The 25,479-nt window shown below is 47.6% G+C and overlaps 1 protein-coding gene across 1 annotated transcript; it reads right to left on the minus strand.

The window, feature by feature from the left end:
- Window positions 1-14,216: 14,216 nt before the first annotated feature.
- On the minus strand, window positions 14,217-22,346 carry DMRTB1 (DMRT like family B with proline rich C-terminal 1). The gene is made up of 4 exons (XM_043447560.1): window positions 21,493-22,346; window positions 19,669-19,874; window positions 16,441-16,624; window positions 14,217-15,144 (listed from the first exon to the last, which is right to left on the minus strand). The coding sequence occupies exons 1-4, from the start codon at window positions 22,064-22,066 to the stop codon at window positions 15,080-15,082; spliced, it is 1,029 nt and encodes a 342-aa protein (XP_043303495.1). The 5' UTR covers window positions 22,067-22,346; the 3' UTR covers window positions 14,217-15,079.
- Window positions 22,347-25,479: the final 3,133 nt, after the last annotated feature.

Genomic DNA, 25,479 nt, shown 5'->3' on the forward strand with positions numbered 1-25,479 from the left:
CCCTTGCCCTCTGGCTTTTGACTGGGCTTAGCAGAGGAGAGCCCCCAGCAAGAGATTGGAGGGAGGAGAGGAGGGAGTCGGAGTGGAGTGTCCATGGGAGATGTCCTTGCTCTTTCATAGCAGACTTCTCTCTTCTCTTCTCTCCTCCCATGTCCCACTAGCTGCTCTGTCCCCTCCCTACTCAGCCACCCAGGGATGCTAACCAAGCTCTCTAGGTACCACACTGTCCTTGCAGTTTCCTACTCCTTGCCAGAGCTTTTTCTTATTTATTTATTTATTTATTTTTTTATTATTATTATTTTTTTTTTCCAGTGGGTTTTGTCATACATTGATATGAATCAGCCATGGATTTACATGTATTCCCAATCCCGATCCCCCCTCCTCCCCTCTCCACCCGATTCCTCTGGGTTCTTCCCAGTGCCCAGCCGAGCACTTGTCTCATGCATCAACCTGGGCTGTGATCTGTTTCCCCATATAGGTATAGTCATTGCTGTTCTTTTGAAAAATATCCCCACCCTCACATTCTCCCACAAAGTTCAAAAGTCTGTTCTGTATTTCTGTGTCTCTTTTTCTGTTTTGCATATAGGGTTATCGTTATCACCTTTCTAAATTCCATATATATGTGTTAGTATGCTGTAATGTTCTTTATCTTTCTTGCCAGAGCTTTTTATTAATTCCTTTATTAGACCTCTTTCAATTATCTTAATTGGAGCATGCTGTTTCTTGTGGGGATCCCGTATGATAGGTATGTAGGCAGAATTCTAAAATGACTCCAGGAGTCCATGTCCTGTAGAATCCTCTGCCCTTTCTTCTAAATATGATGGGATAGTCCTGTGACCATATTATATACAACCCAATCATAGCAGCCTGCAAAGAGATTCTCCTGCTGGCTTAGAAGAAGTAGGCTACCATGTTGTAAGAGGCCCACATGCCTAGGACCAGAAAGTGATCTCTCGGAGCTGAGAATAATGCCCAACCAACAGCCAGCCAGAAGACAGGGACCCCAGCCCAACACTGGCTAGGAAACAAAATCTGCCAACAACCTGACTGAGCTTGTAGGAGGGCCCTGAGCCTCGAGTGACAGTGCAGCCCTGGTCACCACCTGGGTCTCAGCCTGATGAGATTCTGAGCAGAGAACCCAGTTATGCACTTAGCTAGCTTCTGACCTACAGAAACTGCAAAATAATAAATGGGCATGGTTTGAAGTCACTAAGTTTGTACTGATTTGTTATGCAGTCACAAGAAATAAGTGCACTGGATTTTACCCACTTCTCCAAACTATAGAGTTGAGTGTGGGGAGCAGCGTTCCCACACTTGGCACAAATGTACGCATGACAAGGACTGCAGCTGGTCCAGAGGTGTAAGTCCATCATGTGAGTACTTGGCTTAGACGCCCTGGAACCTACTGCTAGGCTCTGCCCTCTCCTTTGGAGGAGTCCCTGTGACCAGTCAGCAGAAGAGAAGCCACTGGGAGCCTGATTTACAGGTGGGTGTGCTTGGCGTGTTGCTGCCAGCCAGAGTGGATGGGGGCTGCATTATAACCCTGTCCAGGGGCTGCACTTAGAAACAGTGGTGAAAGGAGATTCTTCTATGGGTACACTATAAAACTGCTAGAGAGAAACATGAGCAGAACACTCTCTGACATAAATCACAGCAATATCTTTTGGGGAAAGGGCCTTTCAGAGGGCCCATTTTTTTTCGAACTTTTAATTTTATATTGGAGTTAAGCCAGTGAACAATGTTGTGATAGTTTCAGGTGGGCAGCAAAGGGACTCAGCCTTATACATATAAGTATGCATTTTCCTCCAAACCCTCCTCCCTTCCAAGCTGCCACATAACATTGAGCAGAGTTCCCTGTGCTATACAGTAGGTTCTGGTTGGTTACCCATTTTAAATATAGCAGTGTGTACATGTCAATCCCAAACTCTCTAATGATCCCTTCCCCTCATCCTTCCCCCCAGCAACCATAAGTTTGTGAGTCTGTTTCTGTTTTGTGAACAGGTACATTTTTATCATTTCTTTTTAGAGTCTGCATATAAGGGATGTCATATGATATTTCTTCTTCTCTATCTGACTTAGTTCACTCAGTATGACACTCTCTAGACCCATCCATGTTACTGCAAATGGTATTATTTCATTCTTTTTATGGCTGAGTAATATTCCATCATATATATGTACCACATCTTCTTACCCATTCCTCTGTTGATGGAGTTAGGTTGCTTCTAAGTCCTGGCTGTTGTATATAGTGATTCAGTGAACATTTGGGTGCTTGGGTCCTTTTGGACCATGTTTTTCTCTGGATATATTCCCAGGAGTGGGATTGCAGGGTCATATGGTAGCTCAGTTTTTAGGTTTTAAGGAATCTCTATGTAGCTCTCCATAGTGAGAGAACTATATGAGAGTCTCCAATGCAAACTGTACCAATTTACATTCCCATCAACAATGTAAGAGGGTTCCCTTCTCTTTACACCCTCCCCAGCATTTATTGTTCTTGGAGTTTTTGATAGTAGTAATTTTGATTGGTGTGAGGTGATATCTTGTTGTAGTTTTGATTTGCATTTCTCTAATAATTAGCAATATTGAACATCTTTTCATGTGCCTCTTGACCATTTGTATGCTTTCTTTGAAGAAATATCTATTTAGATCTTCTGCTCATTTTTTGACTGGGCTGTTTGTTTTGATGATGTTAAGTGTCATGAGCTGTTTATAAGTTTTGGAGACTAATCACTTGTTGATCACATCATTTGTTTTCTTTTGTTTGTTGATCACAGCAAATGTTTTCTTCCAATCTGTGGGGTGTCTTTTCGTTTTGTTTATTGTATCCTTTGCTGTGCAAAAGCTTTTGAGTTTAAGTAGGTCCTATTTGTTTATTTTTGTTTTTATTTCCATTATTCCAGGAGACAGATCAAAAAAGATAGAAAAAGATAACTGCTACCTGACATCCACTTCAGAGGAAGGAGGGATGGCCTGAGATATGGATCTATAGTGATTCGTGGGCAGAGGTGTACAGGTTAGCAGGCTGCTCAAGCTTTTGGAAAGAACAAGATTGGAAAACTGGTGAAAAGGAGATGAGTATGTGGCTGGACCTCTTAAAATAGGCAGTGTGTGAAATAGTCACCTCCCAGGAAGTGTGCACCAGTGGGCAACCACTGCCGGTGAGGCACTCAGTAACTAGCAGAACACAAGGATCCATCTTGCAGACATCAATTAATCTCTTTCCCCAGTTCAGTGGGCTCATGAACCAAGCGAGTGTGGCAGCCGGTGGATTCGTCTGCTCGGGCTGCCACAGCAGACCGGGCGACTTAAACAAGAGAATCTGCTACTCAGTTCTGGAGGGTGGGAAGTCCAAGGTCAAGGTGCCGTCAAGGTAGGTTTCACTCTGAGACCTCTTCTCTTGGCTTGTAAACAGCGCCATCTTGCCTTGTGCTCACCTGACTGCTTCTGTGCATGTATGGAAAGCCTTTTTCTCAATGATTTGTAGGCGGTCTCTACACATTAGAGAGAAAATAGCCCTTTGTGATAGGTGTCACAAGCTCTTTTTTTGTTCCAGCTGGTCACTTGTTTTGACTTTTCTATCTTCTTAGTGCCATGAAGAGTTTTTCTTATTTTTATGTAATTGCATTTATCAATCCTTAATTTTATGTACTCTGAATTTTTTGTTATAATTAGAAAGATCTTCCCTGCAAGGCTATAAAACATCTTTCCTACATTCACCTTTAATATTTTATGATTTAGTATTCTCTGGCATCTCTTCTTATACATATTATTCCTATAGGATCAGGGCCCCACACATAATATTACCTCACTGGGTCATATGGCCACACTGGGGTGAGGGCTTCAACATCTGAATTTGGGGAAGACACAAACACTGATCCGCAATAGCAGGGAGGAAGGCTTTTCACAGGCTCAACAGCATGAATTTCCCTGACCAAAGCAGAGATGAGTGCTGCTGTGGTAGAGAGACTGCTCTGCTAATAACACAGGCCAGTGTTGCCCTGCTCCCCAGGAAACCACAATGATGGCAAGTTGATTACCTTGGATGTCTTCCATCATGCATCAATTAATCCTGATGGAATCTAGGTATAGATTTGCCTTCTCTGCTGGGTACTTCTGCCAGCACCACCATCTGTGGTCTTACAGAAGGCTTTATCCATCGCCATGGTGTGCCTCAAACCCAGAAATGCAATTAATAGGGAAAGCACTGTGGCAAGGGGCTTGCAGATGGCGGGATGGCCTGCTGGAGGCTCAGTTATAGCACCAGCTGGCAGGCATCCCCCCGTGATGATGTAGAGGGTCCGCCTCTTAGGATGGGGCGTGTGTCTGAATCAGTGACCAGGGTCCAGTGCTATCTCCCACCAGGAGCATCCCCACTCACTTTTCCAAAAAATAGCAGCTTTATTGCACATGCCATGCCATTCACTTATTTAAAGTGTATAATTCGATGGTTTTGAGTATATTCACAGCAGTGCAACCATTACCCACAGTCTACTCATAGCGACACCTTCATAAACCACTTATGGAATTTTTGCTTCGTGTTTCTGCAACATAACAGATCATGTTGGAGCTCTGCCCAGATTCCCTCAGACTCTTCTTTTCCATGTTTGGGGCCCTCCCGGGTTCAGAGTGCTTTTGCTCCCAACAGACGCAGCTGAGGCCTTTTCAGAGAATATCACTTGGGGTTTCAGAGCCTGCCTGGTACACAGGTTCAGCCAGCCAGAGGTGCCTGGGCATTGACATCACCCCAGGGTGGCCCTTCACCATTAACTGGGGGTGATGGAGCATGCGAGCCCAGTTCTCTGGCCTCACACCCAGGGAAATAAATGTGAGGCAGCATGTACACGCCAGAGCTCCGGGCTGAGGCTGAGCTAGCCTGAAATGACATCCCTTCTGGATTCTCCCCCTTCCCTATCCTGCTCCCCTGCTCCTAGCTGGTCTCCCCCAAGAGCATCTCCTTCACAAATCACTTCTACACCTAAGCTCACCATGGGGCCTACTTTTGGAGGATCCAAACTACCACAGTGGCCATGGGTTCAGCTGGCTTGGGGGTGCTAGTTCTCAAGGGTTCCACCAGGAAATGCTGCCATGGTTCCACTAAATTAGAACCTGGGCTTCCTCTTGGCTACTTTGAGCTCCTCATGCTATTGAACTGACAGGCAAAGAGTGGTCAAGCTGGTCTGAATGAGTGACCTTGATTACTAAGGGGCAACTTGGTTCTGCTGCACAAGAGGGAAAAGCGAACTGGGCCTGGAACCTGCAGAGCCTCTGAGGTCAGGGAGAGAAGCTTCCACAGCTTCTAAAACAGGTGGCGGGAGTCTGCAGCAAATGACAGTGATGGGCTGACCAAGGACTGGAGCCCTATAAGGAAGAAGACCTGGGTCACCCTCCCAAGCACAGAACTCCCACCAGCAGAGGGGATGACAGCATGTGAGGGGAACAGAGAAGGAGTGCTAGAAAGAAGTAGTAATGATGATCCACCTCTGCCTCTCAACCAGCTACGGACCTGGGGCCTGCAGCCATGGTCGGAGTCTCACGCTGACTGGCCGGTTTCTTTCCCCATTCCTGCCATGTAGCTGATGCCCTAGTTCAGGCTTCAGGCGAGGGCAGGACTGAAGTGAACATCATTCCAGGGCGATACAGCGGCTGATGGCTTGTGTCCCTCTCCCCGTTCTGAAGATGAGTTGCACAGGGTGAACCGTGACAGTGACTGCTTACCCGCTGCCCCAACTACTCTCTGCCCTCCTGCCCTATTCTGCGCCCAAGGGGCTGAGTTAGAGCACCGTGAACTGCATCCCCTCCACCCCCAACCCCAGCCCTACCCCTGGCTCTTCTGTCCTGTGGCTTCTGGTTGGGTCTGGCCAGTGGAAGGCACCAGCAGGAGATCAGAAGGTGGGAGAAGAGTAAGGTAGGGCTGTTTCAACCCAGTTCCCTCTACGGTCTGAGCTATTTTTTTTTTTTTCCCAAGCTAAAGTTATATCCCTCCATGACCACAGTTGAAGACAGCTTGCTCTGGGAACGCTGTTTTCTAATCTAATTTTGAACCTTCAAGTCAATTTCTATTTCCTGCCAGGACACCCTATAGACATGCAGGGAGAGACGTTGCATAGATCAAGCTAACACAGAGCCCAGGCCAGCCCTTACAGCACACTGGTCTGAGGGTAAGGACGTGGACTTGGACAAGCCAACTCCAGAGAAACAGCATTGTCAAGAAGAAAAGAGGGTTCAGGATCTGCCTGAGGCGTTCCAAGAAAGCAGGCAGAGCCAGGGGAAGAGGGCAATGGAAGAAGGAGCAGGTGCGAGGCAGGAACCAGGAGAGAACAGCGTCCTGGAAGTCTAGAGAAATGTGTGTAAGATGTGTCAGGAGGTCGAGGGAACACAGGTCAGTGAACTGACTGCTGGGTTTGGTCATGAGGCCATCACTGGTGACCTCGGTGGGTGAGTTGGATGTCATCCTTACCTGCGACAAACCCAACAGAACAGGCGAGTGAGTGCAGTAAAGTTTTGGAGGGAGAAGTGTAGGGCAGCAAAGGAGAGCAAGGGGAGACTTGGAGCAGGCCCCATGGAGGTGCTGATGAGGCCCAGGGGCGGCGTGGCCCAGACAGAGGATGCTGCGTGAATGAGGTACTTTGGGAGATTCTATTGCAACAGGGATGAAGAGGCTTAGGAGACTCTGGAATGGTCAGCCAGACCGTGGGTTGTGAAAGACCCGCAGGCCAGCCTGGAGAGTTGGGACTTGGAGTGGTGGGGGGCCAGAGGAGTGTTTCATATGGAGGAGTGCTTAGATCAGGGTGCCTGGGTTGGGATGTGGAGGGGAAATGGCCTCCTAATCCTAGGAGCTCGGCCCAAGGTCTGGTCCATCACTGGCACCTGATAGATGTTTTTAACTCTGTGGACTGAATATGAGCCACTGCTGACGTTGAAGATAGTAGTTGACATCACCCTACAACTGAGGCTAGTATACGGTGTTAGCAAAAAAATTCACTCCAAATTGAAAAAAACAAACAAACAAAAGCCAGATGTTGAAAAACACCAACTTAATTAAAGACTGACAGGGAAATGGTCAGGGATTCCAATTCAGATAGGTTTCACACATTTCAGAACGAGGTGTTATTGCCTCTTATTTCCCCAAGTGGTAGGGATAGGGGGAGCAACTGTTCCAGCAAATTGCTGACAACATTGGGAGGCAACTCAGTGTTTGCTGGGTAACTGGATTAGAGCTAGGAATTAATTGTCCATGAATGTGGAAAAACAGCCAAGTCCACACAGCATGTTCCATGGACTCCATCTACTACCAAGAAGAAGAAAGAGAGAAAGAAAGAAAAAAGATGCTCTGATTTCAATTAAAAAAAGAAAAAAGATGAAGAAAAGACACCACCCTGCAGCTAATTACTGACAGGCCAATGCCTGTGTCAGCTCAAATGCAAGAGTTGACATGATAGAATGTTAGCATCTCGTGATCTGCTGTTAATTAAACGTAGCACAAAGGCATAGTGGAGCTGTACATCTGCTCACAGGATGCGACTTGGCTGGGGGAACCCTCCCCAGCCTGCCTACCCACTCGCTCACTGAGGATGGCATGGAATCCCCAGCCTGGGCTTGAGGGCAAGGGCAAAGGACTTGATGGTGTGGAGGGTGGAAAGCCCAGAAGGAAGGAGAGGTGGACCCAGGCCTGCTCACCCAGATGCCCCCTGCTGATCGGCTGTGTGTGTGTGTGCCCGGCCAAGGGTCTCTCTGAATGTGGAGGGGTCAGTTTGGTAGCCCTTCTTGAGAAGAAAATCATAGCCAGAGAAACCTTTAAACATTTAAGTTAGCATTAACAGCAAAAGATTGGAAAGAACCTAAAAGTCTCATAGCAGGACAGTGGTTACATAAATTGAGGGGCATCCATGCAGTGAAGTACTACTCAGGTGCTAACAAGAATGAGGCCAGGAGGATTTCCAAGCTCTGATTCAGAAGTTCATAACCGGGGTCCTGAGGAGCATCAAGGGCTCTGTGAACTTGGCTGGGGGAAAATTACATCTTGTTTATCACTAACCTCTAACTATAATTCCACATTTCCATCAATTATAAGTGCAGGCCACCTATTCCAGTAGAATTGGCAGTGACTTGGTCACCAATAGAAATCACAGATTTTCTTATATCACTTTACAGTGGTTGCAAATAACTCAAAATATTAATTATATCACTACTTAGAAACTGTTAATAGTGATTAGATCCAGCAATAGATTTTGTTTTTTAATGTGTTAGTAAAGAAGTATGTGTTTTATAATCACAAACGTATTTCTCTATTTTGACAAGTATATTAAACATAATTGATTTCCTCTGTAACCTTACATGCTTGATTTTTATCCATTTAAAGCACTGATCTGAGAAGGGATCATAGGTTTTGCCTGGCTGACAAAGGAGTCCATGGCTCAAAAAAGGCTCAGAAATCCTGATCTGGTGTTAATGAAGAGAAGTGTACAGAACAGTGTGAATCACGTGTTCCCCTGTGTGTGTTTTTTTTTTTTTAAAAAAAAACCTATCAGTGGAACAGATTTGAGAATTCAGAAATAGACCCACACAAATAGGTCTTATTTTTGACAAAGGTGCAAAAACAATTCAATGAAGGAAATATAGCCTCTATACACATGGTACTAGAACAATTGGACATCCACAGGCCCATAGTAAAGAATCTGCCTGCAATGCGGGAGACCCAGGTTCGATCCCTAGGTCTGGAAGATCCCCTGGAGAAAGGAATGGCTACCCACTCCACTATTCTTGCCTGGAGAATTCCATTGACAGAGGAGCCTGGTGGGCTCTCGTCCATGGGATTGCCAAGAGTCAGACACAACTGAGCTACTAACGCACAGCTTACAGGCCGAAAAATGAACCTCAACCTCACACCTCAAAAATGAACTTAAACATAAAACATAACACTGAATCTGAAAAATCTGAGTGGGCTGTATCAGTTTGCTGCTTATGATAGTGCCTCATTGGGGGAAATTGGGTAAACAGTACATGAGATTTCTGTGTTATTTCTTAGAACTGCATGTGAATCTATAATTTTCTCAAAATCGAAGTTTAGTTAAACAAACAAAAAGGCATGTGCAAATCATCTCTGGAAGGAGATAGCAAATAGAGGAGACGTCTCCAAGGAAAGAAATGAGAATGGGTAACAGAGGTAGGGAAAAAAAGTGTTTCTGGTTTCTACTTTTAAGTTGTTAACCATTTTCATGAATTACTTATATTCACAATTCTTTAATTATTTTAAAACAAAAAGTCTGGAGAAAGAAATGAGTGTGAAGAGAAATCATCCTGGTGAAAATCAAAACTGTTTCCTAGGTTACCTTTGAATTAAGGTAAAGCACCATTATTGATAAATTTCCCCTCTGCCTTGTAGAAGGATGTATATTTAAATTTTAGTACTTTTTATTATGCATTAAAAAAAATCAACTTCATGCTTCTTTGCTCATTTTCAAAATGAAAATGTATATTAGTCATTCAGTCATGTTTGACTCTTTTGCGAGCCCATGGACTATAGCCCACCAGGCTCCTCCGTCCATGAAATTCTTCAGGCAAGAATACTGGAGTGGGTAGCCATTTCCTTCTCCAAGGGATCTTCCCAACCCAGGGACCAAACTCAGATCTCCTGCATTGCAGGTGGATTCTTTACCATCTGAGCCACCATGGTTCATTTTCAAAATGAAAATAAAAGGTTTTTATTTTAAATAATTTTAGTCCTTGTGTAAGATCTGAGCAAGGTTGTTCTTTGTGTTCAGACTGTTGACATGCCTTGAGAGCAGCTGGGCTGGGTGGACAACAGTTGGGCAGCAAGTCTTCGGGGGACCACGACTTCCCCAAGACTCACAACTCTCCTTTGCTGAGAAGCAGGAGAGGCCAATGCAGTTAGGAACTTAGCTCTGGACTCAGGTGGAGCTCAGATTTGATCCTGGCTTGCCACTTACACACTGTACGATGAAGAGCAAGAATCTTACCTCTGTGGATCTCAGTTTTGCCATCTGTAAGATGGGGGTATTACAGTGCCTGGCTGAAGGGGTCGCTGTGAGAATTCAGAGGGAGAATTTGTGGAAAGCACTTAGACAGTGCCTAGCACATGGAGACCACAGTGGTTAGCCTGTGTGATTCTTAGCCTCCTGACAGTCTCAAAGAGAAGGCTGCCTTCAATCATCTGACCATACAAGTACCATACCCTGTGCGCCAAGAGGTGGCATCGGAGGTGTATTTCTCATGAGAGCTCCCTGCATCCTCGGCACACTTGAGCCAGAGCTACAGAGGCAAAGGGAGGCCCATAGAGGTTATGTGACGTGCCCAAGTGCACACAGCCAGGAAGAGGCAAGGGGAAAGAGCAGGACCCAAAAGCTCTGGGCCATGGCCAAGGAGAAGAGGCCAGGGCTCATCCTGGGGCCTCTGAACAGCTCTCCAGTAAGAGGAGCTGAGGTCCAGGCCTATCAAGGCCACAGCGTCCAGGAGCGGAAGGGGCTCTGGAAATCCTCAGAATGGCAAGGAGAGGACCTGGTCCCCTGTCCTAGCCCCAGAGGGGCATGTTCTATCTGCACAGCATGCCCATCCCACCCTCCAGAAAAACTGGTATATCATGGTGGGAGGGCTTCTCTCCAGTAGGATCTGGGGGGCCAAAACCTAGAGGTGGAGCCTTAGAAGACACTCCACTCTGGCCACAAGAACAAGCATTCCGTCAGTCCCAGCTCTCACCATGGGGCTTGAGGTGAGGCCCAGGCCACAGCTGAGGCTTGGGTAACAGTGAGTGTTGACAGCCTTCCGGCCCAAAGACCACGAGGGCCCTTTTCACAATGGTCACCACAAAGCCTATTTCAGCATTCTCTCAGGAGGTTTAGCTTCTTGGACATCAGTGAATAGAGTGGGCAGTGGTTTCAGGAGGCAAACATCCTCAGGCTGCTCTCCCTGGGCTGTGCTAGAATCTGCCCAGAAACAGGGGGGCATTCAGGTGGTTTGTGTTCAAAAAAAAATCTCAAGGTGGTAATTGACAGCATAATGGATATAAACAACTCTCTAACTGGGCCCAGGGATGTATGTTGCCCTCTGCATGCCCTTGGCCTTTTATAAGCTGTGTGACTTTGGTCAAATCACTATTTGTCTCTATGCCTAATTTTCCTTTATAAAATAGGAAATGAAACCATACCTCTTCCCTGGGTCATTGTGAGGATTAAATAAGGGGAGAGGTGCAGTGTTTGGCACACAGTAGGGTTTCAGTGAAGGCTGACTCCCTGTTGTTCTTCTGCCCACTCTGTGATGCCAGAGCAGAGCACATGTGCAAAGTTGAGTGAGTGGCCAGAGGCAGGGCAACTCAACCCTCCACATAATAATGCACAGACTGGCCCTGAAATTCTGCAACCAGCCCTGGATAACTGCAGTCCTAACCAATGCTGAGCCCATGCTGGGAGTGGGGACAGAGAGACAAATGAAACCTTGTCACCGTCCCCCAGGAAGCTCAGGGCTTGAGGGAGGGACACCTACTCAGTGGGATTAGTGTGACAGCGGGCAGCCGAGGGCCTGGGCAGGTCCCACAGGCTGAGACCCTGGCGGAGGGGTCGCCTGGACTAAGTCTGAAAGGGATAAGTAAAAGATGAGTGGGTGAAACTGGAAAGAGTCTAGGAAGAAGGCTCAGCATGAGCCAAGGCGCAGAAAGGAGAGAAAGGGTGGGAGGATACGGAACATGGTACTTGGAGCTACTGTATGAAGACAAAGATAGTAAAGCATCTATTTGACCAGCAGGGTAATGAAGAGGTGATAGCTGAGAGGTTGATGATCACAGCCCAGAGACTCATCGTTTTGATTTCCCAGAGAGATCCCAGGTCTCTGGGGAGCGCTTTAAGCCTATTCGTCCAGCCACGCTTGCAGATGCGCAGCAATGGACGCTCCCGCTCTTTCGGCGGTTGGTCGCTAAGCAACAGGCCCCTCCCCCGCGGTGGTCTGCCTCCACGCGCCCTCTACTGGCAGCTCCCTGCCGGTGCACCCGGCTTCATGGAATACTGCCAGCTGCCTTCCACCCTGTTCTCCCAACTCATAACCAAGTCTTGGTCACTTAGATTGAGCAACGCTGTCCCTGGCCGACGGTCTCTCTGCTTCCAATCTTTTTCTGCATGGGCCTGGCTGACTCCACCCCTACAGGAACTAGCTAGGCTGGGCCAGCCAGTGGAGGAGAAGCTGGAGAAATGGGCAGACAGGCTGTGCTGAGACTGTTGATCTTCAGAGCAGTAGGGAGCCATGTAAGATATGTGAGCAGGGCAGCAACATAAGCAGATCTGGTGTCTAAGTGCTCATGTTGAAGCTGCTGGAGGACTGCCTGGAGAAGCAGGGCACTCAGGGAGAATGGATTAAATTGACTGGAAAGGCTACAGGGAGCCGGGTTCCACGGAGACCACCAGGGTAAGTAACTATGGTGAGTATATAGGGAAGGACAGACAGGCTCTCAGCACTTGGGGTTCACTTGGTGGGAAGGGAGTTTGGCAGGGTCCCACCCTGCCCTATGGTTGGCCTTTTCACCCCAATAGGCACCCTCAAGGCTGCAGTAAAGATGCTGACTGGTCTCAGATTCATCAGTACACAGGCCTACAGAAGGACTGAGCAACCCTCCCCTTCCAGGGGTCCTGTGGACAAGGGGACACTGCTGTTCTCCACAGAATGGAGCTTCCCACCTCAAATCACTCCCCGCCCACCACACACACACTCCAGGCTCATTAAACATGGTCTGGAATGCTGTGAAGTCCATGTGGTCACTGACTGGCCTCATGCTTACATGTGCTGATCAAAAATGGGAATACAGCTTTACAGATGAATGAAGTTTGGTTGAAAAATCTTTCAAAGCATGGGCTCTAAAATAAAGGAGAATGATGAAAAATTAGGGTCACTGATCCAGCCCCATCTGGCCATACCCTCAGAAGGTCAGGGTCCAGTAAGGGCAGCGTGAACGAGACCAAGTGGAATCAGAAGCTGTGTCTTCTCCCATGCTCCTGGGCTTCCTGTGGCCCTGTGGACTCAGAGGCAGGACCAGCAGTGGGATGGCTGATAACTTCAGCCTCAAAGCCAGGCTAGTCCAAAACCACTGCATCCTCAGGTCCAGACTAAGACCAGTGCTGACACCTGCAGGCCTCAGGAGGCCAGGTTCTGCTCTGCTAAAACACTGTGTGTAAAGCAGGGACTGAAAAATTCCTATGACTGTGTCTGCTCCAATACCTTCCAACAGAGCAGGCCCAGGCCCTCAAGGCCCCAGTCACCACACTGATGTTGAGAGAATAGTTAGACTATCACTTCTCAGTGCTCTTCCTGCCATCTGTCTTGAGATGCTGGGCTCACAGGCAAGGCAGGAGGCAGCTCAGCCTATTCTCCTGGGTGCCAGTCCCTTCCAGACTGAAGAGAATGCTGTCCCTCACCCTTGAATCCTTCACTCCTGGTCTCCTACCCTTTCTCACCCTGCTGCTGGGGGTGCCTACCTTCATCTAACTCATTCTTCCCTTGAAGACTCAGTCAAAACCCAAACTTCTCCAGAAGGCTTTCTCTGACCCTTTCCCCCACCCACAGCCCCTCTACCTCTCTCTGTCCCATTGCAATCCCACTGGACAATCTGTCGCACCAGCTTTCATGCTTCTCATGGGCAGAGCTGAGTGCCAGGCCCTGAGTCCAGCAGAGATGCAGGATGTGTTTTAAATGACAGAGAAAGTGAAAACAAGGGAAGAGAACCAGGACTCTAAAACAACAAAATGGGATCAAGTTCTGGTTTTTTAAAACCATGTCACTCTGCAGGGACCATGCAAAGAGCTGGGGAAGGGAAACTACAGAAAATCTTTACATTTCATTTGTCTGCATCAGATTTCCTTAAAAGGTCTCCACTGCTTAAAATAATAACAGGGAAGTGGGAGGGAGGCTCAAGAGGGAGGCTGTATACCTATGGCTGATCCACGTTGATGTATGGCAGAAACAATACAATACTGTAATTATCCTTCAATTAAAAATAAATAAAAAATTTTTAAAATTTCATAGAAAAAAAATAACAACAACAATACTGATAGTAAAAAACCTATCAGCCTTGCCCAAGCCTCTTACTTGATAACTGAGATAAAGGGAAAGTCTTGCCTAAGTGCATAGAAAGAGCAGGCTCTCAGGCCACGAATCCCAGCCACCGCCTCCCCTTCCCAAGGCTGTATGCCACAAAGAGTTAAAGAGAGCGTACACCTTCCACAGGGATTTCCACTGTTCATTTTATTTCAACTGTCAGCTGTCCCCAGAGAAGAAACTGATGCCACAGGTAATCTGGAAGCACCATCCTATTCTCTGAGAACTGCATAAGAACTTACAAAAAGCTTAATTTTTAAAGCTAGCAATCACTATAAAAACATGAAATAGTCAAATAGTTTGTTTTTTTTTTTTAACCATAAATGATGTCATAATGGCTTAAACTTCATGGGGGAGAAGTGAAGCAACCTCAGAGCCTACAATGCTTATATTTGATAGTAAAGCCCCTAGAGAAGGGGCGAGGGGCAGTAGCCAGGCTGACTCTGGGGGACAGAGGAGTAAGAAAGGATGGAGCAGAATCTGTTCAGCACCCTGGTCCTGGCTGCTCCCGCTATCCACTTGGATGTCCCTGAAGCCTGATGTCTGTGCTGCCTCCTGCTGGGGACCAGACAGAGGCAGCAGAAGCAGAGGCTAAGGTAGACAGTGCCTCCTGTCCTGGAGCAGGACCTGAGGAAATCAAAGGCCGTCTCTAGGGGTGAATCTGATTAACAGCAGCCAACACAGAGCTGGTTAAATTCATTCCTAAACGTGAGCTCCCCCCAGCCCCCCACATCTCAGAGCTCTGGCCGCGCCCTCATGACTTCATCCTCTGAGTTCCTTTTCAACCCCCCATGTCTCAGGCTTGAGAGAACCTTAGCAACCACACTCCTTCCTCCTATCTTGAAATGGGAATTGACTGCCACCTTACTCTTATCACTACCCTTCCTCCCTACATATCACTGAATAGAAACAAGAAAATCATTGCTGCAAGCGCCCCACCCCCCCAACCCCCTGCACCAAGGCCCCACGCTGCTGGCCTGAGGGCCTGGGCCTAGTCGGACTGCTCCTGGGACGATGGCTGGCTGGGCTCGATCGGCCCCTCCACGTCCTGGTCATCTGTGAAGGACAGAGAAGAGGGGCTCGATTGAGAAAGAGGAAAAATCACCTGTTTTCACACACAAGTTTTCTACAAGGCATCCTCACCATTGCCAGTCCCTATGGAGAATTAGTTATTCCCATTCCTACTTTTAATTTGCTAGGAGTCAGGAGACTGGAATTCGAGCCCTGGCCAGACGACACAGACTCAAGTTCAGACACCAGCTCTGCTTGTCACAAGCTGGGTGGCAGGAAGCGAGCTACTCCCAGCTCTGAACCTCAGCGTCTCCTTCTGTCCATTAGATGATGCCTACCATGCAGCATCATGGTTGGCTTGGGGATTAGGGGCAACAGTGAGAACAATCTTTTACCAATGCCTTCATCATTTTAGGTTTTGTTTAATCCTCAGGATGACCTCATGAAGGAAGGGACCCTTAATTAGTTTGCTCTTGCAGATACTAAAACAAGCACCACGGAGTGAATGAACTTGCCCGAGGTCACACTGTGGGTAAGTGCTGGAGCCAGGACTTATTATACCCAGGCTGTGTGGTACCAGGGCCATCGTACTGCAAGTCACACTGTACCGTACCCCCAGCTAATAGATCTAGGCATCGGACATACAACAGGCCTCAGTTTCTTTTTTTAAGGAGCCTCAGTTTCTTTTCTTAAGGAGCCTCAGGGGAGGACTGGAAGGGGGAAAGAAATCCTAGAACCTTTAAAGCTTCAAGGGCCCTCAAAAGAAAACCCTCACAGTAACCCTGTGACAGGGCCCACTTTACAGGTGAGAAGACTGAGGCCCAGAGGAGGGTGTGAGTGCCCAAGATCACCTGGTGCACCAGTGACCGAGCTGTGAAGGCCAGAGTGGCCTGAGCCAGAGGAATCATCCCCACCAGCCCCAGGCAGGCTCAGCACACGCTTTTTCCCCAGCCAGAGAGGCCTGGCTCTTCTGGTCTTTCGGCACCACATGCATGCCATCCTCCACGTCTTTGCCCACAGGAACTGTTAAGGTGAGGAAACTGGCACTGAAGCTGGAGCCAGACAGAGAATTCTGCTGAAATCCGAGCTGCACCACGTACGTATGTGAGACCCTCTCAGGGTTTTTCACAGTTTCCTCACCTGAGAATGGGGACTCACCTCCCCTAGATGCTCCTGTATGGAATTTAGAGAGGGGTTCCAGGAAAGAGTTTCCCCAGGGCCCAGCACATTGAAAATCCTATTCTCCATTTCCCTTCCCTCCACATCCACTTCGTAGTAGGACCCCCTTCCCCCAGAGTCCTCCTGAGTCTCTCGGCAGCTGGAAGACGGGGGCTCACTCACCGGTGTTCTCCTTGTCCATGTCAGACAGGATGGTCAGTGAGAAGCTTGCTGGCGGCGGCGGCGGCGGCGGCGGCGGGAAGAAGTGGAGCGCAGAGAGGAAGCCCGGCGGGAGGAACTGGGGCTGCTGCGATGGCGCCCGCGGCGGGTAGTAGCTCGGCTGGAAGTCTCCCATGGGGTCCGCCACCTGCGGGGCACACACAGCAGACAGTCAGAGGGCAGAGGGTGAGCCAGGGGGCTGATCCCACATTCATGGCCCTGAATGGGGGCTCCCTGTGGAGGCCATTCATCTCTGCAGCCCAGACAGAGGAGTCCAGCAAACACCTGCCAGATGACTGGAGGCTAGGAGGAACACAGGCACAACGCAGAGAAGCCTGGGGAGCAACTGCATCTGAGTGTGTCCACAGCCTCCTTCTATCCTGACGAACCTAGGAGGGAGGGTCTATTAACCATCCTCACTGTAGTGACAAAAACCAGCATCAGTGAGATGAAGGTACAGGCCCAGGCCAGAGCTGGGGAGCGGCAGAGGCAGAACAGAATCCCAAGTCGGCCTGACCCCACTGCTCTGCACTGGAGAAGGGTCTGAACGCATCCACCTACTTGGGGTCCCACCTCTGGCACATGTGATGACTTAAGACTCCAGCATCACTGGGCCTGTGGGCTCCTCATTTTAACCAGCTAGTATAGTGCAGCTGTTACCGAGGCAAGGGTAGCTAGGTGACCTCAGGAAAAGTGGCTTCAGCCCTTCTGTGTTTATCAGAAGGTGAAAGCTAACTCCATACCACAGGACCCCAAGGCTGGATTAATAGGATGTGGAGGGGTGATGACCACACAGCTCAGAGCTTAACTGAGAAAGACATGAATGTAACGTAAAATCATAAATTTCAGGTACAAGTCTTATTATTTACTCCTCCATCCAGGTACTCCAGAGCAGCACTTCACAGGCTGTGTGCCAGAGACATCCAGTGTCCCACAAGATATTTTTAAGTGCTCTTAGAAGTGTTCTTTGTCCAGGGAGTTTGAGAAGCCCTGAAAACTGCCCCCACATCGGTGACTTTCACATGAGCCTATTAAATCTGCTTATGTTAACCCAGTACTTCCTAACTTAATTTGATCACAAGAAAGGGAAGAAAGCCCACTTTTGAGTAACCACCATGTCACAGACCAGACACTTTATATGCATCCACACCTTATGGCTAGAATCTGTCAACAGTCTGATGCTATAAAACTCTTACCCCCATGCCAGAGACTAAGAACCTGAGCAAGGTCCTCAGAGGATGGGTGATGTGCCCAGGCCATGTAGAGAGGAAGCAGCAAAGCTAGGCTTGGTCTCCAGGTCTGTCTGATTCCAGGCCTGTGCTCTTTGTGGGAAGAGAAAAGAGGAAGCAGAGAAGCAGCAGGTGGGACAGGACAGGAAGAGAAGGGAGTATTTGGCTCAGGGAGTATTTGGGAGGCTGGGCAGGGGCGGCAGGACACGGATGAAAGCAATTCATAGGCTCTTGGGTTTGAAACAGCTTCACAAATGAATGGGTGATCCCCTATCCAGACGTGAAGGGGGTAAGAAGGGGGATTATTAGTCTTTAATTCCAAGCTGCTCAGCCAAGTCTCTCCCTGGATCACAGCTCCTGCCTGGGGCTGGTGGTGGCAGCTCAGGCCCAGATAAACCAACTGAGATCACACTCCTAACAAAGGCCGTCTGGCAGGCCTGTCAATCAGAGCCCTGCCCTGGACGCCAGGCCCCGGGCTTCTGTGTGAGCAGACGGTGGGTGTGTGCTCCATTTGGCCAAGACTCCTCTCTTTGTGTGGAGGCTAGAGATGCCGTACTCTCCCTGGGCTGCAATGGGGTGGCCAGCATCCCACCCCCAATTTCAGGCAGGGCAGAGGGATGGTGAGAGTCAGGGTCATGTTTGCTCTATACCTCTGTCCTGCCTCTGTCACTGACCAGTTGTGTAATCTGAATCCCAGTTCCTTGTTCCCCACTTCGGTGACCCTGGACAAATCCATAACTCCTCTGAGCCTTCTTCCTCTGCTCCACAATGAGGAAATAACATGTACCTCAAGGGCTTACATAAGGGCCAGTAGGCACCCTGGAAATTATCAAGACCAGTGGTATTCAAACTTTTCCCCCTTGAATGAATGGGAAATGATTTCTGAATAAAACTTTAGAATATCTGGATCAGAGGAGACGCTGCTGCAGTGAAGCAGGCGCAGGGATTCACTGTGCGGTGCACGACTTCATTATGTTAATGTCAAGCTTTGGTCCCTTCTCTTACTTTCTACATTAGACCAAAGAAGCCTGCTCTCTACTCACTCTACTCTGCCCTTCACCCAAGGCAGCATCTCTGTAACACACAGGGTTGGGCTTGTAGCTGAGGAAGAAAGTAAAGGTAACAGTGGTCCATACTTCCCTGAATGTGAGCTGCATCTCTGTCAACTCCTTCACAGGTCCACTTTATGGGCCAAAGTCAGGACTGGTCACCCAGGCCTCTCGCTATTCTGCAGTTCTGATGGCTCTCTGGGGTTGTCAAAAGGGAGAAGGATGGAAGGAGCTGGCAACCAATGCTGCAAAAGCTGGTCACCTGACCCACATCTCACACAACTCTTATATATCCAGAACTTCCAGAACTCAAAACTCCAGGCTCAAAGAGCACACCAGTTAGCAACTCATCATTGATCTTATAAAATGATTAAATTTCACCCTTTTTTTTTTCAACAAATATCTCCTAAGGTGACCAGTGTTTGGGGGAAGTCTCCATATTTTTCATGACTAAGCTTAAGTGCCCTATCCTCTTGAAAGTCCTTGGCCGTCTCAAGTGGGCCATATCTTTGCAGCACGGTACCTATGTCTGCTCCTGACTCTGCCCTCAAATGTGTGGCTCCAGGAAAGTGCTGTTTCCTATCTGGTACCTAGTATTGACTGGCATTCCATGGATCAAGGCTGGTGGTCACTCAGGTTCCCGTGCGGCTGTTCCCCAGGTTTATCTGAGATGTGTCTGCATTTCTTTTTGCCTGAGCTCCCGGAGTCTCTCAGCCCACACCACAGCCCAGGACAACTTGTTCACACGGGCAGAGGTGCACAGCGTACAAGGTCAAAGCTGTATCCTTCCACCCACTGCCCATGTCCTGGTGCAGAGTGAGCACAATGGCTGGCTGCCTGGGAGAAGGTCTGTTAAAGCAGCCAGGGCAGCTTAGATAGGGAGGAACCTCGAAAATATCAGGGATGGGACTCACCAAGCCTCCTCCATTGTAGTGGCTATAGGACACATGCCCGAAACGCTGCTGCAGAGGGGGCCCCGCGGCAGGGGACGCACCCTGGTAGCCCAGCGGAAAAGGGCCATAGGGGTGCATGCTGGAGCAGCTGGGGTACAGCTTGGGAGGTTCTCTCTCCAGGTACTCAGACCCCACCACAGAATCTGAGTTGATGCTCAGAGGGAGCCCTGAAAAGACAGGCAATGAGTGAAGTGTTAAAAACACATGGAGCAAGGAAAAAGGGCACCATGTTATTGTCTGAAGGTAGCAGTATAAATAAACACTCATATCCATTATGCTTTTGATCCTCCCTGCTTTTTAAACCCTTCAACCACGTTCTATTGCCCTTAGCAAAAGTCCTCGGCCCAGCCATGAAGCCCATGCAGGCTAGGTTCCTGCCTTCACTCCAGCCTCACTGTCTGATAACTAGTAGCTCCTTCTTTCTCCTCCACCTCAGGGCCTCTGCAGATGCTGTCCCCTCCGCTTGGAAGGCTTTTTCTCCTAATCCCACTTTGCCTTCTTGAATCCTCAGTACTCAGCTCCTAATCTTCCTTCAGACCACAGCTAAACCACTGGTTATTAGAGTTTTCGATACACCAATCTGTGATGTCCTTTTCTTTCACAAGGACAACATCCTTGAAGGCAAGGAGCTGACTCGCCCCCCTTCACCTTTTCATCACTAGTGTCTGGCACACAGTGCTCAGTCAATGGAACAAAGAAAGGCTCCATATCCATAGAAAGGTATCCTTCTCCTAGAACTGCTTTTCAGATCTGTCTTCCTCATCTAGTTCTCTAGGGACCTATATTTTCCTAGAATATCCAAGAAGGCAGAATTGGCCTTGGGAGAGCATCAGGCCAATTCCCTTAGCCTACAGAGGGGAGAAGCTGTCGCAGAAAGAAGGAGCTTACCTAAGATTACCAAGTGAGCAGCCCCTCAGCGTCCTGACTCAGACTTGTGCTCTTTCTACTACACTGCCATAGAGAAAACCAAGAAAACACGTGTCTGCACCCAAAATGAGCCCCTTTTAAAAAGTCTCAAATCTACATGTGACTTGAAATTATAATAGTGAAAGTTACAATACCTTGGGAACAATGTAATTTATGCATGTGGAGGGAGGAGAGAAAAAAAAGCAACAACATCTCAATAGACTGTTCTCTTGTAGGGAGCAGAGAAGAGGTCTCACTTCCACCATGCCTGGGAAACAGGTGGGAAGAAGGCACATACACACCATCAAGCCAGAGCACGGCTGAGAAGCAAGCAGTCTAGGGCACAGACGGTGGGGGAGGGGTGGGCGGAGGGACGCCAGCGCAGTCATAATGCGCCGGCCCACCCACGAGGATGTTCTGGGGGAGGAGCCTCCAGCCCCAGAAACGTGTGGGAAGAGGTGCGCAAGCGCAATATGGCCACTCTCCCGAGATCCTCTCTGTTGGGAGGAGGAGCCTCAGCTAAGCGGACTGGGGGCCATTTTTTTTTTTGGCGGCCATTTTTTTTTTTTTTTGCGGCCATTTTTTTCTTCCCCCCGAATGGAAAAGCAGAGACTATAGCTAAATGTTTTTAAAAATTACCCCCCAGAACCACCCATTCCTTTCTCTTTTTACCTTCTTGCAAAAAGGCACCAAACCCAAATGCCTACTCAGGAAAAGGTATTCCAAAGCAAGATTCCCTCTAGAAAGCATCTTCCCACCCCCACCCCAAGGGCCCAAACCCGCGGCTGGCCTGGGACGCCAGAGTCGGGGGAGCGGGGAGGCGGCAGCCCAGAGAGGAACCAGTAGCGGGACAAAAGCTCGGGGCCCCGGGAATCTTACCGAAGTCGGCCAACAGCGGGCTGGGCACAGGCCGCGGCGGTCTGCGCAGCTCCAGGCAGCCGGGGTAGCCCCGGCCGGTGGCCTCCGCCGCCAGCTGGGGCTCCAGAGAACTGGGCCTGGCCCTGGCGGCGTGTTCGCTCAGGCCCATGCGGCCACCCAGAATGGGCTGGAAGGCACTCATGCCGGGGCTCCAGCCCCGCGGGGGCCTCTCAGGGAAGCAGGCGGCCGCTTGGCCCGTAGGGCCCAGCTGCTCGTCTCCCAAAACGGCAAGCGGAGGCAGCGGGTAGAACCTTGGGCCCGGGTTGGCGGCAGCGCTCCCGGAGGCCAGCTGGGGTCCCTGTGCGCCCAGGGCCACCTCCTGCTCCTCACCAGGGGCCTGCTTCTTGAGCACCTTTTGTGCAGCCATGATCTTCTGGCGCTCGGTGATCAAGTAGCACTTCTCGCAGGTGCACTGCTTCCAGCGGCACTTGCCCGCATGGCCCTTGACTGGTACCAGGAAGCCATGGTTCCGGCACCGCGAGCACTTGGGGGTACGAAGCATCTTGTCGGCCTGCTTGGTACGGTCTGCCTTCATAGCACAACCACCTCCTCTGAAAGCTTCAGGGTCAGTGAAGCAGAGAGAAGCAGTTCCCCCCAAGTCCCTGGTGCTGGGGACTTTGGATACACTTGTAACAGTTAGGTGGCGTTCAGTGCGTCACAGGAGCTGCAGCAAGACCCTTGCCATTCTCTCTTTTTTTTGGTGCAAAATTTGGAGAGGTTTTGTGCCTTGGTTAACAAGATGCAAAGGATTGGGTTGAATAAGTTCTTCAAGTAATGCTATTGCATGTATGTCATATGGGTTAGCTGCAGTCTTAGGCATTTAATTTCCAAACTTTTTTTTCCCGCCATATAGTATACAGAAAGTATTTCGTAATTAAAAAAAAAAAAAAAAAGCGGCGTGTCACTAAAGGATCCACAGATTCAAAACTCCAGAGGAATGTAGCTGTTGGTAAACCTGTTGCAGTAGAAAAGGATTCTAAGTCTCAAACCGTGTTTCTCCATACAGAAGCTGCTGCTTCTGCTTAATTTCACTTTTCTCCCCTACAGAGAAGCAACTGTTCACAGTGATGCTTCCAGAATATTGTCAGGAGCTCAGTGCAGTGTGATGGTTGTTCAAGGGTGTGCCTTTAGAGTAATTCCCATTTTTTGAGTCTTGTTGGTATAGGAATGCATCTCTGGAAGTGGCATATTGCTGTTGATGCCTTCCAAAGAAACGCATACTTGGAGTGATTAAAAGGGACTTAGGGTACTTTTAGCATGAGCTTGAACCAGTGCTTAATTGTGCCATGAATTTATTCCTGTAAAGCAACCCAAATCTTGGGACACCTGCAAAGCTGCCACAACTTCATAGTTTTCCCAAGACTGCTAAGCCAATTCATTTTCTTGTTTGATAGAAATTTGTGACACCCTGAGGTCTTTCCCCGCCCCAACCACCCCCCCACCCCCAGCTTAGGCCCCAAAAAGAAAGAAAGGAGGGAAAAAAAAAAAAAAACTTACCATCATAGGATTAATCATTATCTTTAAGGGGGTAATTATGGTTAATACCTGGCTAAAATGTGTATGTTTTTAATTGTCCTTTCTCTGACGTTTTCTGTTTCTGGTAACAGAATGGTAGAAGTGAGAGCCAAGGCCTGGTGTCCACCTTGATCTTCCTGAGCCGCTGGTTGCAGGTGTACTTTGCATTTCTCACCAGCTACCTGACAATAGGAAATGCTTGCAATTCTGAGACTCATTATATACTGGAAAGCTGAAAAGGTGTTTGTAAAGTTTTTTCCTGCTTTGAAGAAATACATTACTCATCTTAAGAGGGCGTAAGTATATGTTTCCTGTATTATTTGACCCTTCAAGAATGTCACTGGTTATTTCAATCCATTTAAAGAGATCTAGGTTTGTCTCTGCTTTGCTCTAACAGCCTGTATCTTAATTTTTGATTAAAAAAATGGTCCCATAAATGAAAGCACAGACAAGTTCTTTTTCTGACTCCACTTAATTCAGAATGTCTAATTTTTTCACTGACCTTGTCATTTGAAAATGTTACTTAAAAATCATAGTTTCAATACTACTGTCAAAAAATCTGGGCACAAACTGTATTCTTTCATGATACTGCAAATTATAAGATCATTTTCTGCATTATCAAATTTAAATTTTAACATCAGGTGACATCAGCTGATTAAGGCCTAAACATGAAAACTACTCTCATTTACATTTCATGCTTGACCACTCAAGATCTCTTCATTTTCCTATTAATGATTTAAAGGAAAATCATATTCAAGGACAACCATTTGAATTCATTTATTTTAGCCTCTTTAATGGCAAAATGCTTCCATTTTTACTCATAACTTTGAGGCAAAAAATACCCAAGGTGATGTGAATTTGCATACTACTTTGAGAATGTTAATAAACAACCATAAGTCTTTTAAACCTATAGTCATAAGATACAGAAACCCTAGGGTTTATACAGTAAACAAATAAGAAAGAAAGACTAGTTTATTTCTCTCTTCCCCTCAAAGTCTCAATTTGTGTAGGTAAATTCCAACAGAGCTTTATTTATTTCATTCTTGGAAATTCAGGCAAATTGATTGTTTTATTTGGGTTGATGGCTGGTTATTACTTCTTAGGCTGATGAATATATACATATATGTGTGTAAAATTTATTTAAATTGTTATTTTAAAAGATAGTAATATGTAAAATTGAAAAGCTGGAAGTTGAAGAAGGATGAGAGCAGTAAATACATAGTAGACCCCTTCCTTCCCTACATTGAAACATTTGGATGTTTATGTTTAAGAATGTCTGCATCATCATAAGCAGAAGTTTATAAAATGACAAATTACAGTGCTGAGGAATCACCAGCTTGACTAACCACAAAGGGGCTGGTTGATAGTCATATCTGAGTCCCAGCTTTAGATATGGCTGCTTCTTCCACAGAGTCCCAAATTTCCTACCTTCAATAATGGCTCTTCTCTTCAATTAACATGATTGTAATTGATACTGTTTATTTTAAAGAGTCTTGTATTATGCTGTGCATGGGAATATCACTTGTAATCATTAAATATTGTGTGCACTGTATTGTTTCCTCACTGGTAGCATGCAAGAGTAAGGGAGGGCTTTTTTGCCTATAGCATCTTCCCCCCAGTAGCTATAACCCAGATATCTGCTGTCTTCTTCTTCAGGCTGTCTCTCATGAGCAATGAAAACGTGATTGAAGATTTTGTAGGGGGTAGAGGGGAGGATTTGCATGACATGTCTTATAGCAGATGCTTTAAAATCCTGTGTTAGTGTTTCTGTTCTCTCAAGATCCTCCTCTGCTGTGCCACACACACTGGAGAGGAACTGATCTGGTCCCCCTCCACCTTGCCCACCCTCCCCATCCCCATCTCACTATGCAGGCTCTAGCTTTTCTCTTCTTGATTTTTGAGAGTTCTGTAATGGCTGTGACTATCTTACTTCCCTTTATATATAGCACAATATAAACATTTAGTAAATATTTGTTGAATGTACAAATGAATCTTGCCTCCCTCTCCTGCCAATATCAAAGGCATCTCATTTCTCACTGACACAGTAAATTAACTTGGATCCAGCAACTTTCTCCAATATCACACAAAACAGAAAGCCCAGGGTGAATAAGATCCAACAGAGATGGTTGGACGGCATCATCAACTCAATGGACATGAGTTTGAGCAAACTCTAGGAGATAGTGAAGGGACAGGGAAGTCTGGAATGCTACAGTCCATGGGGTCGCAAAGAGTCAGACAGGACTGAGCGACTGAACAACAACAAGAAGAGTAAATACGACCACTCTCCCAACAAGCAGAATTTGAGAATCAACTTTGCTTCCTTGAGATTACCTCTTACCCCTGATGGTATAATAACAGTAGTATTGTCAACTAGCACTTACTAAGTGTTTGTATGTGCCAGTAATTACAAACTCCGCTGCTGCTGCTGCTGCT

Source organism: Cervus canadensis, chromosome 2 (genome assembly GCF_019320065.1).
Source record: "Cervus canadensis isolate Bull #8, Minnesota chromosome 2, ASM1932006v1, whole genome shotgun sequence".
Classification (NCBI taxonomy): domain Eukaryota; kingdom Metazoa; phylum Chordata; class Mammalia; order Artiodactyla; family Cervidae; genus Cervus; species Cervus canadensis.

Bases quoted from the DNA above. Each gene is read 5' to 3' on its own strand.
- DMRTB1 (XM_043447560.1), bottom strand. From the start codon at position 22,066: ATGAAGGCAGACCGTACCAAGCAGGCCGACAAGATGCTTCGTACCCCC. The intron at 19,875-21,492 runs GTAAGATTCCCG...CTGTCTTTTCAG, and splicing joins CCCGCTGTTGGCCGACTTCG to GGCTCCCTCTGAGCATCAAC. The intron at 15,145-16,440 runs GTGAGTGAGCCC...TGTCCTTCACAG, and splicing joins CATGGACAAGGAGAACACCG to ATGACCAGGACGTGGAGGGG.